The sequence below is a fragment of the Erpetoichthys calabaricus genome, chromosome 9, assembly GCF_900747795.2.
Source record: "Erpetoichthys calabaricus chromosome 9, fErpCal1.3, whole genome shotgun sequence".
In the NCBI taxonomy this organism is placed as follows: domain Eukaryota; kingdom Metazoa; phylum Chordata; class Cladistia; order Polypteriformes; family Polypteridae; genus Erpetoichthys; species Erpetoichthys calabaricus.
In genome coordinates this window covers 39928244-39945416 of record NC_041402.2, presented here as the reverse complement: position 1 = coordinate 39945416, position 17173 = coordinate 39928244, and the positions used below count along the sequence as shown (strand labels likewise).

At 36.9% G+C, this 17173-nt stretch overlaps 1 protein-coding gene across 1 annotated transcript in view; it reads right to left on the bottom strand.

Moving 5' to 3' along the window:
- Window positions 1-16635, bottom strand: part of atp6v0d1 (ATPase H+ transporting V0 subunit d1) — a 40380-nt gene extending 23745 nt beyond the window's left edge. Inside the window, exon 1 of the mRNA XM_028809342.2 lies at window positions 16343-16635. Within this exon, the coding sequence (XP_028665175.1) occupies window positions 16343-16472 (130 nt within the window). The 5' untranslated portion in view covers window positions 16473-16635. The remainder of the gene's footprint in view (window positions 1-16342) is intronic.
- Between the last annotated feature and the right edge of the window lie 538 nt (window positions 16636-17173).

Genomic DNA, 17173 nt, shown 5'->3' with positions numbered 1-17173 from the left:
AGTATTTTATTTTCTTCTTATAATTATTAATACAATTAATATCACCCTTGACCTTTATCTTACTACTAAAATACTGAGTAAAGTTCACAGCCTTGTAACTTCCTATTTAAAACCAGACAAACTGCATCTCACTGAGGACATTCCCCAGTTGAATGAAAAAATTAGTAAAGCCTCTCATATAAATTCATGACACATTCTTAAACCTTTTCTAAACAACGTGTATTTATTATCATTATGTGCATACCAATCTAAAGAATTCACCCAGGTTTCCATAACAGCTGTAATATCATATTTGCTTCACCCTGCACTCTGACCTCCAAAGATCATGTGAAAAAACAATTTCCCCTTGTGGATCAATAAAGTTAATCAAATTACTGCCCATTATTTTACATGTTACTCTAAACCTTATATATTCTAAGGTTCTAATATCTCTACACCCTCACCAGACTTCCCACTTATGCTTCATCTTTCATATTAATAAGCAACAAAACCAAAATCAGTGTTCACTTGATAGAAATAAACATGGAATTAATGTTATGTTAGGAGCTGAAGATGGGAGGGGCTGTTTCAGAGGACATGTCAAATCTCTTGTCCATGTTGTGGAGATTTGCCTGCTTTGTTCAAAAATTGCTGTGAATATGAAAAAACAAAATAAAAATTTCAAATATTATATGTATAATACTATTCCAAACCACATTTGTATAAAAAACTTTTTTCAGAAAAATGAATCACAATTATAAAATGTAAAATAACAGACCAAACACTGAAGAATATTTACAAATTTCATCTGAAGCATTTTTTCAGAAAAGAAAGTTTTTAATATGTCCTATAAAAAAATCATAAGCATGGCCAGCAAGGCATAAAATCTTTCCAAATGTTAAAAACCCATAAACAGATCCAACATAAGTTGTCAAATCAGTGATGTGTCAATCATACAGAAGTCTCATGTCAAATTTTTGACTTAATTAAAATATCCCTTTCATATTGTGTATAATGTACACAACCAATTTATAATCACCAAAAACCATTAGCTTGAATGTCTTCAGAATGTAGTAGGAAACTAACATAACTGGAAAAAAGCTCAAAAAGCACCAGAGAGAACAATCTCCAAAAACATACAAAGATTCAAAGATTCTGCAGGCGCTATAAAGGAAGGAGTGCTTATCACAGTATAACCATTATTATATGAACAACGCTGCAATGAAAAAGCAATGTAAATAATTTGTGAATAGAATGCCCTAATATGTTTTGTAATATAGATTCTGGCACAGTGGTTAGCACTTCTCCTTATTAGCTTGCAGGTGGCAATTTTAGGTATGACTAGTGTCCACTGAGTAACACTATTTATGTAGCCAATGTGCTAGCACTTTAAGGACACATGTAAACACTGTAAATCTTAAGACAGCACAGGTATCTCTTGAAATCACAGCTATTTTTGCAGCATCTTAGGCTTACTTGGACAACAACTGCAGTGCAGATGCTTTTGTGTTATATTTTATGATTTTGTTATTTATCATCTCATAACTTTTTACTTTCATGTAAAATCAGTGTAATTTATGTTATATATATATATATATATATATGTAGGGGCAAATAATTAAAATTTTTAATAGCGATCAGCAGCAAAATGTCACTTGTTCAGTCTCAATTAATTAAGTTTTTAACCAAGGTAGTTCAGAAATGTCCAGTAGTCCCCTGGGAATGAGCTGCTCAAACTGTGAAGACTTGTGCCTTTCATATAAATTCTTGATTAACATCTCTCCGTCTTGTATCTTCAATTATTTTTAGAGGTCTACAGTCTGCTGTGATTCATTTCGCAATAAATATCAGTAGGTAATGCTTTAGATTTTGTTTAATTCATGGATATAACTCGAGCTGTACGTTGATGAACTGAGTCTGCTGCAGATTTTGGTGCTTAACAGTACAGTTTCTAACTGAGGCATCACACACATTTTGCTCTTAAGTGACAAACCAAGGATGCTGCATTTCTGTGATGTTTAAAATTTGCCTCCACTAGGCTTAAAAAAATATCGACAACATTGTCATTTGAACTGTGTGGGAGTTTGTTATATCAAAAGCAGCCATTATAAATTCAGCCTTTCTCAACTATCATTAATGGAATAGCTTAGATCAGGGGGTTTCCAAAGATTGGGTCAAGCCAAACCAAAACATTGTACCATTTATTTAGGGCCCCCAATGCTGTAAAGCAGAACATGATCTTCTAATTTGGCTACTGCTAGCAGTATAATACTGCATAATCTTGTATAATAGTTGTAGTAATTAATCAAAGCAACTGCATTTGATATATGTATAAGAAAAACTGAAAAACTTTAAATGAATTATTTTTAATGTAAGAATAATAGTATGGTTTGATAAGTAATAAAAATTTCCACATTTTAATTCACAAAAGTTATACAGCTACCTATGAATTCAGATCAAACGAAGTGGAAAAATAAGTTACACACAATATCAGGTAAAAAAAAGAGGAAAATAACTCAAAGTCAGTTGTGTAGGTTGAGAATCCATGTTTCATAGGATCACTTTTATTAATGTCGGGTTCCAATTTTGATAACTTTAAGCACAGCTCTACTTCTAACTTCTGCCTATTCCTGTATTTATTTTTAAAGAAAGGATTAAGGTTACCAAATACTGGCAACTCTGTCTAAAGCAATATTTTTTCACTCTTGAGTAATATTCACACTAAAACGCAATGCTAGATAGCTGTATTTCATTATTAATAAATGTTAAAACCATCCTTGTTCTTAATTGAATAGTCTGCCAATTTCTAAAACTGTTGTAAAAAAAATTATGGTACAAGAAACAAGTTAACCAAAACTAAAAATCTTCTAAGTTACAGGACCAGCCCCAAGCTAGAGAGAGGCAGTCACACTGTGCAAACTACTCATTTGGGTGGAGAGGATGAGAAAAACTGCACTTACTCGAAACAATCTCCTTCACAAAAATCCATCAATCTTGGTGCATGGCTCTCGAGCTGTCTCCATGCTGGCATGGATCAGCTCAGAGTGCTATGGAAGCGATGGTTGAGCTTTTCACTCATAGCAAACGTGAGCATTAGAAAACTTCGATTTGGCATGGACCATAGATACAGTAAAATAGAATAGGGATGGAAAAGACTGGAGTGAAATCTCACAGCAGAAGCACAGTGAGACGGCACAGTTGATTCAAAGCATAGCTTAAGCATGGAGACTCAAGTTTGGACGCAGTGTAACCAATGGTCCTTTCAAGTCCCACTTTTTACTATTTTTTTTTTGTTTCCTTCGCGTACCACCTGACATGTTTGTGCACCACACAGGTTGAGGACCATTGTTGTTGTGCATAGCTACACTGATAAATGACTACTTCTATGTAGCAACTGAAAAGCATATTCAGTTACCTGTTTCTGTATTTACAAACTAAGCATTTAAAAGACAGTCTATAAAACTGGAATTGATTTATTTAATAATGTCATCCTTGCTAGGGTTGTGGCACCCAGTTTGAAAACCACTGTCTTATATATGTGTCAAAAAATTCATGCACTAAATGCAATATAGGAAAAACAACATGTTATGATTTTGAAAGTAATTGCACATATAGACTTTAACAACTTTCCTTGGATGAAGGTGTCTTGCTACATAAATATATATAATAAATGTGAGAGTTATAAGTACAGTAACTAATGTATTTGATCAATAATAGGCACTGCTAAATGGAAATGCTTCTTCTATGCAAAATTATGTTGTCCCACACAATGCATAATGGGCAGAACAATATCCAAACAGAATTGCACCCTTCTCCTTCCAAATTATAAACCACACTTCAAATATCATTCTTCTCAGTAATGTGGAGTTTAGAAATTAAAATGCTAAAAGCTGCCTGGATGCTAGAGCTGAAAAGTTCCACATAACGGCTACATTTTAATATCTGAATGTTTTCCTACCACTTTCAGGGCCCATTTGAAACAGCAGGAAACTAAGTGCTCTCAAGATACAACACACTGTTGATGCATACATGCTATTAAGCACCTTGACAAAGACACATACACACCAGGATAGTGCGACTACAATGCAGAATACCTTAACTAGCCAAGAATCAAAAAGCTGTACAAATACAAAAAAACCTGCATTTGATTTGCATCTTAAGTCATGCTACTGTAACCTTAGACCCAGAGAGTCTTCTGACTGCCTTTACACCTCAATCTCAACGAGTTCCTTTGTAAAATATCATGCAAGTGGTATACTAGTAAGAGTATAATAATCTTTATGATAAAATATCAGTAAACTATACTAAAGTAAAAGTATAAAACTATAAAAATAGAAACATTGAAGAATGTTCATTAAACAGGAAACAAAATTCAATAATGTTGAAAACAAATCTGTATCAATCCTAAATTTTTCTATTTATTTCCTGTTAAAGTTTGGGTGATTTTGTTATTTTATATAGAAAAATATTTAAAACATTTGCAGTCCAATGCATAACATCATTAAAATTGCTATTTTTTTTTTCAACTGAAAACAGCCAGGCATACTTTCTTTCTTCATATCACATAAAAATCTTTATATTGTAATAGGCAATTTCTGAAAGATCAAGATAAATTTATGAATAAAAACAATAGAAAGGGTCATAGGCTTACTTCTATATGACTTTTCCAAACGAATCTGCATTTTTACAGGAAAACCTTAACTGACTTCACAAAATACAGACAACTTATTTTAATTAATTCTTTCAAGATTTCTAAGGGTTTTATAGTTATTTAAACTGGGCATGTTGAAAATAATCATGCTTTTGCCACAGTAGAATTGGTGACAATCCAGGTAAAATTATATCAATTCCCAAGTAGACTCCACAGAGCATAAAAAATGAACATAGAAATTGGAAATGAATGCCATAGTCAGGACGAATATTACTGGAAACTCATCTTTAATCACCTTTTCAACACTTCATCGATAATAGCCACATATGTAGTTTGGTAAACCCGGCAATCTGGGAAAATTCTTGAAGCCAGCTTTGAAAAGTTTTAATAAAACATTTTTTTCCATATAAAGTAAAAATATACAGAGAGAGAGAAATAAAAAATTCAGACGTGAGCGTCAGTAGGCTTTGCACCCTAGGAACCAAGTTATCTGAATTATTCTCTAACATTTCAGTAATCTACAGAGGCACCATTGAGAGTGTTCTGACCAGCTGCATCACTGTCTGGTATGGCAACTGCAACATATCCGACCGCAAGTGCCTGCAAAGGATAGTGAATACAGCAGAGAACATTATTTGGGTGTCTCTCCCTTCACTACAGGACATATTTTACAAACGCAGTGTCCACAAGGCCTGCAGCATTGTGCAGGACCCCTTACACCCCTCACATGGACTTTTCACACTTCTCCCATCCAAGAGAAGATACTGCAGCACCAAAGCCAGATCTGCCAGGCTGCAGGAGAGTTTTTACCCCCAAGCTGTTAGACTCCTTAACACCATGCCGCCCCCTGGGATCTTCCACATGGCCTCAACCACCTCTAAAAACAGAACTTTTATACATGCGAGAGACTTTCCTGCAAAGACGAGTGTGCATGTAGAAAAAGAACTGAAAATCTCATACTGACCTCTAAGTATTTTGACACTCTTGATATCCTTCTGCAGTGAAACATTCTGACCGGTCATTGTTTACACGTCTTCAACAACTATTATCATACACTGATCATTTCTATATTATCTATTATTTATTTATTATATTACATATCTTACACATCAATATTGCTGCTTCTTCTTTGTCTTGTCTTTGCACCATGTCTTGTCTTGTTTGTGTTTTAATTTTAAATTTAAATTTTAATTCTATTTTTAATTTATTATTTGCACGTCATGTTGTTACACTGTGGACCCTGAGCTTCGCAATTCGCAATTTCGTCTATCTGTATACTTGTATATGCAATTGACCACTATTTGTGAAAGCATCCATTATTTTAATAATTTGTTTTTCTACTGGTTAAGACATCAATCTTTTAAAGATTATAAATTAAACATATGGGCCCTCACACAGTTTTTGAGAGCAGTGTCAGGATTTCATTTTTCCAAGTGGAAATTTAGCCAAAAGCAGGGCTGGGCAACATATCAGATTTTCAACTCGATATTTAAGGGAAATCAATAGGTAAAAGCCAATATTGTAATGTTTAGAAATTTTATTTGATTATTCTGCAACATCTTCAGAAAATTAAATAGAATCCACAAAATTCCAGCACTCCCTCCAAGACTGTCTATGTTCACATCTCCTATGTTGTGCGATTAAAATTTTTAAATGAAATTAACTTCATATTAATCACAATTTATTGTATTTCCTTTAAACATAATATTTTTATACAAAGCAGGAATTAGTCACTGAGATTATATAAAGTCAATGTATGTGTGTATGTGTATATGTAAGTTCCAGCATCACCATTCCGAATACCTGGAGCGATTTTCATGAAACTTGGTACATGTTTCTCATTGGTCGACTAAAAACACTGTAGGGTGAAACCAACCCTAACCCACCCCCTTCTGGATAGGGTGGGGGATGATCTTGCAGTCTTGTATCCATGTTATCATCCAGTTGACACTCGGAACAACCACCAGAGGGCAAGCTTGTGGTGACTGCCAGCATTCTATATGTTTGAGCACCACCACACCCCTGTTGCTTTTGAAATTAAATACATTTGGCTGGTTCTAAGCGTCAACTGGACGATAATATACATACAAGACCGCAAGACAAGCACATTACTGAGTTTTCATTGTTTGTTCATTTATTTTTAAAGTTGTTTTTTTTTTTATTATATTTTTCTCAAACAATTTAAAAAAAAAAAAAAAAAAAAACACTTTATTTTCCTCCCAGGCAACACAGGGTATTTCAGATATGTTAGCTAGTTTCTAGTACAAAACAGTTTTAACTTCCTTAGCGTTAGATCCAAGCATCGCTCGGGCAACTGTATAGACAAGTCTCGTTTGTCTCCCGAGGATTACTCAGGGGCAACAGCATTAGTGCTGAGCATTGCTCAGGAAATGGTATAGGAATCACTCTACTATTGTCCCAACTGTGAAGCTGAATTGTGGATTTCACCATGCTTCGATTCCACACAAACGACACATTTTGACAGCATATACGCTATTAGCATTAATATAAATAATATGATTCATTATTATTATTTGTATCATTATTATATTTCTACACTTCTGACTTTGTACTTTTAGTGTTTTGTACATTTTACAGTAGAAAGATTAGATTTAAAATGTAATTTTTTTAAGCCAAAAAAATGCAAAGCTTTTTACAAGTTTTTTCCTGAAAAAATGTAATGCTAAGGAGGTTAATAACCACTTGCCTATCCAAATTAAATCATTCCATTTAGTTTATTGAATGGTTTTGTGTAACAGAAACAATGCCCAAGGACCACAAAACATCCACCAGCGCCCCGGGGTTTGCTATAATATTTGGGAAAAACAATACGCATCGTTTGAAATATGTTGCAAGGAAACATGCCAAAAAGCAACAACAATTACACAATTAAACATTAAAAACACAAACATAAAATCACGGTTCAAATTCTGTGCACAACCAGCACTACTACAGCTCAGGTTGTGTTCAACTGTTTAATACACGAGTGAAATCTACAGCTGTTACCTACAGAGGGGGGAGTCATTAGTTTCAAGTTCTTCTTCATGGTGTAGGAAACTGTACTCACTGACACCTTGGCTATCTTTTCAGTCTCGCTAAAGGACAGACCTACACTTTTATGGATCATGAGTCTGTCTGTCTTCATGTGTTAATTGTCTTTTTCTCAGCATTATGTTAGCAATACGCATTACAATATGAACTATGTTATCATGGGGAAAGACATCATACAAAGTCCTTACTTTTCTGCTGAAATGTCTTTTTCAAGGTTGGGTGGCTACCTTAGTTGTGGATGTATCTACTGCTGATTTTCTTGAAAGTTACCCTTTAGCAAGGCATGGGAACAGTTTTTTGGTAGACGGTGCTGCCAACTACAAAGACTATACAGTATCTGTACCTGATCCACATAGGCCTAAATGACCTACACACATCACATGCATGAGGAATGAGTTTCCATGTCTAGCCTTACTGCAGCAATGGCCACCATTTTACTTTTTTAAATTAAATACAGTGCATCCGGAAAGTATTCACAGCACATCACTTTTTCCACATTTTGTTATGTTACAGCCTTATTCCAAAATGGATTAAATTCATTTTTTCCACAGAATTCTACACACAACACCCCATAATGACAACGTGAAAAAAGATTACTTGAGATTTTTGCAAATTTATTAAAAATAAAAAAATTGAGAAAGCACATCTACATAAGTATTCATAGCCTTTGCCATGAAGCTCAGAATTGAGCTCAGGTGCATCCTGTTTCCCCTGATCATCCTTGAGATGTTTCTGCAGCTTAATTGGAGTCCACCTGTGGTAAATTCAATTGATTGGACATGATTTGGAAAGGCACACACTGCTGCTTTGAAGGTCCCAATGAGCACAGTGGCCTCCGTCATCCGTAAGTGGAAGAAGTTCACAACCACCAGGACTCTTCCTAGAGCTGGCCGGCCATCTAAACTGAGCAATCGGGGGAGAAGGGCCTTAGTCTGGGAGGTGACCAAGAACCCGATGGTCACTCTGTCAGAGCTCCAGAGGTCCTCTGTGGAGAGAGGAGAACCTTCCAGAAGGACAACCATCTCTGCAGAAATCCACCAATCAGGCCTGTATGGTAGAGTGGCCAAACGGAAGCCACTCCTTAGTAAAAGGCACATGGCAGCCCGCCTGGAGTTTGCCAAATGGCACGTGAAGGACTCTCAGACCATGAGAAAGAAAATTCTCTGGTCTGATGAGACAAAGATTGAACTCTTTGGTGTGAATGCCAGGCGTCACGTTTGGAGGAAACCAGGCACCGCTCATCACCAGGCCAATACCATCCCTACAGTGAAGCATGGTGATGGCAGCATCATGCTGTGGGGATGTTTTTCAGTGGCAGGGACTGGGAGACTAGTCAGGATAAAAGCAATGTACATAGACATCCTGGATGAAAACCTGCTCCAGAGCGCTCTTGTCCTCAGACTGGGGCGACGGTTCATCTTTCAGCAGGACAAGCGATCTTAAAATGGCTGTGCACCGACGCTTCCCATCCAACCTGATGGAGCTTGAGAGGTGCTGCAAAGAGAAATGGGCGAAACTGGCCAAGGATAGGTGTGCCAAGCTTGTGGCACCATATTCAAAAAGACTTAAGGCTATAATTGCTGCCAAAGGTGCATCAATAAAGTATTGAGCAAAGGCTGTGAATACTTATGTACATGTGATTTCTCAGTTTTTTTATTTTTAATAAATTTGCAAAAAACCTTAAGTAAACTTTTTTCACGTTGTCATTATGGGGTGTTGTGTGTAGAATTCTGAGGAAAAAAATAAATTTAATCCATTTTGGAATAAGGCTGTAACATAACAAAATGTGGAAAAAGTGATGCGCTGTGAATACTTTCCAGATGCACTGTAAGTTAATAAATTAGCACTGACCAGAAAGCAGAAGACACAGCTGGAGTGACAGGATTAGAAATGAGTACATTAGAGGGTCAGCTCAAGTTGAATGGTTTGGAGACAAAGTCAGAGAGGTGAGATTGCGTTGGTTTGGACATGTGCAGAGAAGAGATGCTGGGTATATTGGGAGAAGGATGTTAAGGATAGAGCTACCAGGTAAGAGGAAAAGAGGAAGGCCTAAGCGAAGGTTTATGGATGGGTGAGAGAGAACATGCAGGTGATGGGTTTGACAGAGCAAGATTTGGAACAAATGATCTGCTGTGGCAACCCCTAATGGGAGCAGCTGAAAGAAGAATACAGCAGGCTTAGTTTTTTTGGCAGTTTGGCACTATTATCAGGGCACAATTATGTATGTCATCATCCCAATCTACTGTATAATGCAGTCACTGGCCAGTTCTATAGAACTGTCACTACCACAACAACTGGTTAACGTTCCAACAGCTCACATTCTACCCATCCTGCTTCTGCAAATGCCATGTCAAGAGCCACTGTTTACTAGACAAGTAAGCTCAGGGAAGGTGGTGTGTGCGCAACTTGCAAGGCAACACAACTGGCCAGTCTTGAGGCAGGAATATTTTTCTGAAAAGCAAACAGCAAATATTTTTTCATACAAGTTAATAAAATTCTCAATCATGTAGCCTGCAGAGCTCTGGGCTTTACCTTATCTTGTGTAGAAGTCCAGTCATACTAATATTACTCAATTATTAACCCAACCAAAATGGGTGCCGTTACTCCCTTAGGACCGCCTTCCTGCGTCTTTGTCTTTGAGCATTTTTTTCTTATTTGTTCATACTGTATGTGTCACTGAATTTACTTTTCAGATTAAGGGTTAAAGGCTGCTAGCCCATCATAAACATTTCAAATAAATAATGATTACGAATGAAGTTTCAAATTTCCAGCGGTCAGTTAGTCAAATTAAAAGGAGTGAAACAGATTATGAATTCACTAAACAATCCAAATCAATTTCTGCTTTGATTTTCAGCACAAGTAAATACTTCAGTCTGTTTTTTGCCTTCAACTTAACAAAATTTGGTTTAGAAAAAATTTTGACTAAAGTTTATCAAAGGGCACCATGTACCATCTTCGATTTCTGCTGTGCAGCTTCTCAGCTCCATGCTCCAGTGCAACAGGTGGCTAACATCATATGCATTTGAGCTTAACAAAACTTACACAATAAAATATAAAATCATTTATAAGAAATTAGGCACAATTATAAAATGGTAATTTTAAAAAGACCTAAATATTATTGCAAAAACCAAGAAACATTGCTTACCAAATAAATATGTACAGGAAATTCTCGCATTAAAAATTACTTATGGATATTAATTAATTTGTGCTGGATTACCTGAAACTTCAGTGGAGAATTTCAAGCCCTGGAGGGTGTGGAAACAGTCTGTTCCAACACCGCTTTCATAAAGACAAAATATTTTTTAGTAATCAACACAATTTGGGACACCTGTAGGAATTGTTTGCATCAACCCTTTACTTGTTCCCCGAAAAAATGCCTTTTTGTATAACTCTGAAAATTACATTATTTTTCAGTTTACTGCTTACTTTTGTACAATTTTCATATTGTTTGCTAAACGTGAACGGCTTACATTTAAGTAAAAGCAGGAAAAATTGAGGTGTTCTAAAACTCTTGACTGGTATATATAGAGCATACATAGCCTCTTCTATAAGTACCATTAAATGCTATACATTGCAGTAAAAAAGCTAATGCATGTTGTAAAGAAAAGCAATTACTAAAGATACTGTACTTCAATAAATGACAAAGATTAAGTATAGTTGTTTGAACAGAGGGCGGCACGGTATGGCAGTGGTAACGCTGCTGCCTCACAGTAAGGAGACCCAGGTTCACTTCCCGGGTCCTCCCTGCGTGGAGTTTGCATGTTCTCCCCGTCTCTGTGTGGGTTTCTTCACACAGTCTAAAGACATGCAGGTTAGGTGCATTGGTGATTCTAAATTGTCCCTAGTGTGTGTGTGCGGGCACCCTGCCCGGGGTTTGTTCCTGCCATGCGCCCTGTGTTGGCTGGGATTGGCTCCAGCAGACCCCCCGTGACCCTGTGTTAGGATATAGCGGGTTGGATAATGGATGGATGGATGGATGGATGGATGTTTGAACAAAGTAACTACAAGTTATTTTGTATTTTTGCATATGTAAGCCAATAAATCAAAGTTAAATTATTTGAAACTAATTAATTAAACTGGTAAATTTCTAATCAAAGTCAAGTTGGAAAACAGATTGTCAAATGATTTATTAATATAACAGTGACCTAATTTACATATATGGAAGAATAATAGGAGACCATCTCAATAAAGCAAAAAAAATACCAGTAGATTCTATTTTTATTTGATCTGACAGCAAACCTTTGCCCAAACTTGCTATATCTGTTCCAGTAATTCATTTAAATACAGAAAGTTGTTGTAAAAAAAGGAGAAAAAAAAAAAAACTGTTGTACCTGACACTTACTATAGAAGTAAACCCCTGGCCATTACTTAACAAGTTTAAAGCTACAGTCGTTAAACAAACTGTGATACTGGAAAACCAGAAAAAACAGTTCAGCAAGAAAAAACTAGCCATAGCCAGCAAAGTAAGCCCTATACACTGAAACAGGCGATTCATTCCCTGGAGTTAGATATTCTCTCTTATGAGCTTAAAATATAAACAAATAACAAAAAGCTACTTTCACTTTATTACAGAAAACATTCACTGTTTGATATGTAGCTTTTAAAGCTTTGTTTCAAAACAAATATTTAAAAATATTTATATAAATAAGCTCATTGAACACTGTGATCCTGCAATTTTTACCAGCAGTTATAGAGGATTGCTACCTATTTTTCATTTCAAACAGTCAACATTAATATATTATATAAATATATAGTTTATTGAAATGGACAGTTTTTATTTCTCCAAGTTTTCAAAAGGTTCCAGATGCCCACATGAGCAAATGGCTGAAGAACACATTCATTGTCATGACTCACAATTCAGGACAATGCATGAAATTTTCCTAATACAGTGGAACCTCGGTTCACGACCATAATTCGTTCCAAAACTCTGGTCGTAAACCGATTTGGTCGTGAACCGAAGCAATTTCCCCCATAGGATTGTATGTAAATACAATTAATCCGTTCCAGACCATACAAACTGTATGTAAATATATATTTTTTTTTTAAGTTTTTAAGCACAAATATAGTTAATTAAACCATAGAATGCACAGTGTAACAGTAAACTAAATGTAAAAACCTTGAACAACAGAGAAAACTAACACTGCAATAGTTCGCGCTATAGCGCTACCAACCACTAGCTAAAAACACTTTTTTAATGAGTTTTAAGCACAGGGGAAAAAAATGAACATTTGAAAAAATCCGTAATCTAATAAACCACCAAGAAAAGTAACATTGCAATAATGCACGCTATGAACCGATTGCTGTAAACAGAAGTGAAAACAAAAACAAGCCCAGTGCATTCTTTAACTGCCTTCCTACCTTATGCGTCCAGCTCTCTCTCTTGTGTGTGTGTGTGTGTATGTGTGTGTCGCGCTCTCTCTCTCTTGCTCGCTGCACAGGAAATGCACAGGGAGAGACTGAACAGTACAAACCGAAAGGGAAACTGGCTTGTTCGTATACCGAGTGTGTGGTCGTGAACCGATGCAAAAGTTTGGCAAACTTTTTGGTCGTAAACCGATTTGTACGTGTACCGAGACGTTCGTGAACCGAGGTTCCACTGTATCCTTAAATGCTACATTTGACAGAGCTGGCTGGGAGATGTTAACCATGGTGTGAACTGTTTCATCTTGTCAACCAGAAGAATCACAGTAACAAAGGAGAAGGGTTGGAGTATATTACTGACCAATTACTATGACTAACATAGTTTATTTGGTTGTAACCTTTACACAGGAGCAGATCGGAGACCAAACTACACTCCAATTTTTTTAATATAAAAATTACTTTCTTGGGGGTCATTCACCAAAATTTGAGGTCAGGACTGAGCAGGCAGCCGTATGCTTCAAAGTTCTAACATTCTAATCACTAAAACTGAGTTCTTACAGAGCTCACCAGCAGGTCATATTTATGGTATTTACATTTTTCAACCTCCTTAAAAAGAAGAAGAAGAAAAAAAAAAGTCTAGGGTTGCATGGATCTGAACCTACCTTAGCAGCATTTGGATAAGGGTGAGAGCCAAGTATAAACTGAAACCCAGCCACCCCACACTCATTCATTTTTGCCTGTTTGTTTGTTCATTCATTCATCCATCCATCCATCCGTAAACAGAGTTCCAAAAACACTATGCAATATGTGTGCTATTGTGAGCATGGTTTTTATTTTAAATACTCATGTTTAGCAGGCATAAAGTGTTTAAAGAAAATAGAAATGATGTTTCCAGGAGACTGTAACAAACTAAGGGCTGTAAATTAAGGTTAATGATTGAAACAATTGCACTCTTCCAATCTGACAGAGGGCAGAATGCCCTTAGAGCATCTAATCTATACATAGCATTGGTCAGTAGCTTCTGTATATAGCTTACTGAATGTGCTAAATGGGACCCTAATCCATTAGTACTGGTCAGTGGAAAGTGTGGTATATAAGGCTTGTCAGGACGTCCCAAAGACAGCAGCCCCATCAACAAAGATTTGACTTACACAGACGGTGACATCTAGCTTGAGTGATGTAACTTCATTCATACCAAGCGTGACAGACTGCCATACACAACCAAAGAACTGGAGGTGTGGACTTCCTCTGTAACATTAGTCCCAGAGGACAGTGGCCACTGTACATGTGTTTGTCAGGAAAAGAGTTGTGCCAACATTGGCTCATAGTGAAGGACATTGCAGTAACCTCAGCAGAGTTACCTTGGGAGCTAGGTTTTGTGAAAGGCACTTCTTCGAGGACTGTAGGTCCAAGTGTTTCTAGCATATCTATGTATGAAATTATTATATTGCAATATACATAAGGAGTGAAAGCTGCACTTTAAAGCAGGCTAAATAGATCTTTTCTTTTGTACCATATCTTTGTTGTCTTAATATTCCCACCATGGTTACTGAAAGGACTGTGTACAGGTTCAAGTATGAGCTGCATTTATAAAAAGAACACATTCCCTTGAAGCATGTGCTTCCTGTTGGATACAACACAGCATAATTTCTAGTGCAGAATAGAAAAATCAGGTACAAGGAAAATAAAAAAAAAAACATCCATAAGTAAGATGTCATTCCACTGCAGTGCATGTTTACTTACATGTTCACCTGGGCAAAGACACTGATAAGTAGATCATGCAAGCCTTCACAATGCAGATGGTTACCAAGTTCCCAATGAAAAGCCAAATAGAAACAGGAAGAATGTAAAACCTCTGTACAGACTGTGGTAGGGAAAAGACTCTAGAGGCAGCATTATGTTGTGCAACTCTACCACTGTGTATGAATTTGTATGGGTGGAATGAAAAACAGCTTATTAATAGTATTTAATATATTTCCATTAACAATTCCTCTTCACAAAAGGTACAAATAAATGTGTTTTAAGTTGTTTCTAAAAGAATGAATCAAGTCCATGGATATCTTTAATTTAGGTAGGTTGGACAAATTTTGGGCGCAATAGATTTGAAGGCTCTGATCTCCCATAAAGTATTGTATAGTCTGGGACACAATGAGATTGCCAGAATTGCTGGACCTTTGTGGGTGAACAGGACCAGAGATGGAGTTGGTTGTTGCTGTAGTTTGATGCAAGGAAATTTAAAGCTTTTTCGGTTAGGAATAAAACTTGATATTCAATTCTATAACACATAGCTAGAGAAGTTGGAGCTGGATTGGAATAATGTGTTTGCTGCTGCTGGTATGTGCAAGGTATCTTGAAGCAGAGTTTTGAGCCAACATCTCAATCAACTTCTTAATGTGTCCAAGTAGAATTACGAGAACAACATATTCACTTCCTTTATACAGAAACAGCACAAGCAAGCACTTAGATGTCAGCAAAAAGAACTGGGGCCGAAAAAAATGTTTGAGAACAATACTACAAAAGGAAAAAATTGATGACTGGCCACCAAAGGCGTTCACATCTTGATCACCTTTCATATTAACTGTACCGTAACACACTGGTCCATACATTTTTAATTTAATGGAAAGATAACTTTCACTGAACCGGCAAACCCCAAGACTGGAAGTGTCCCACGCTAACTATACAGTTACGGTCGAAAGTCAAGGAATAATCGTGTACACGTCGGCAAAAGGTATTGAAATAATTTGGAGTTGTCAGTTTTACCATCGAGTTGTCTATGATGTGGGCTCCAGATACCACAAACCACACAAAAGCGAAACCCCACATGAAGTGATGGATAGCTGAACTGTACATAAGGAATCGGAAAGACTTGCCCTATGCTCCATAAATATCTGCAAATCAATAACGGTAAAGTGTCACAATTCACACATTTTTTCACATACACATTGAGCACCCTCAGTCAAAATTATGCTTACTTTTCTTGCCCAGCCTTGTCCCTAACGTACCGATATTATAATATTCAGATGTTTAGGTTAAAATATAAAACACATAAATGCAAAAACGCCCGATATTAAACCAACTGTCGATTTGAAGGGGGCTAAAGCAGTTGCTCTGTCAGGCCTCAAACATATTCAGCAACAGCTTCATGGTACAGATTCTTCCATTCTGCCAATTCAACGGCTATTTTATCAACATAAGAAAAAGCTTTTTCGTGAAAAAATAAGGTTCAGATGATCTTCATGCATTTATTTCCCAAGGCCTCGATATCCCCTGCTTCAAGTATGTAACATACACGGTACTCACCCTCCAACGTCTCGCACTGCACTAGGTTAAGATAATCTTCTTGCGTCAGGATTCCGGCTTTGAAGCCCCGGACCAGCCCTTCCAGGTAGCCATTATCTACATTGAAATAAAGTTCTGGAAAAATAGACATGATGGACTGATAGTTTTAATTCTCTCTTTTTTTTCCCCTTTTTTTTTTTCAATGAGTAAATGTTACCGATGCGAGATGCCCAGCTACTAATTACGTGAGGCCAGAAACCCCCGGCTGCAGCCGCAGGAAGAGGCAGCACGTGACTCAGGGAGGCGCTCACGTGACTTACACAGACGGTGACATTTAGCCCACGTGACGCAAAGGCTAATTCCCGTACCGCCGTTTTGCTCGTGACAGTCATAAGTCGTGATGACGTGATAGCGCCGTGGAGTTGTAGTTTTTCTTTATTTAATTATTAACACTTTTTTACATCTTGTGATTCAGCAAGTCCCATACAGAAACAGCTCAGCGCACCTTATAATAATACAATTTTATAAGCGCGCAGTAGATGAAGAAGTTGATTACTAAACTGCAACACGGGCCCGTCTTTTTATTACCTTTTCTATATCTGTTGATACCATTTATTCGTTCTGTAGTTATTTTCACTGATGCAGCACCGGTGCTTGGCAACGCCTTTCAGCATATTTCAGGCCTCGACTCGGGCTCGGTGTCATTTAGCCGGGCTAAGCCCTCCAAATGTAATGTCAAGCCTTCCCACCCACCTGCGCTGTGGAGCTTGACCGACCGTGGAAGTGAAATAATAATAATAATAAATTTTATTTATATTGCACTTTATATTTTAGCAATCCCAAAGTGCTACA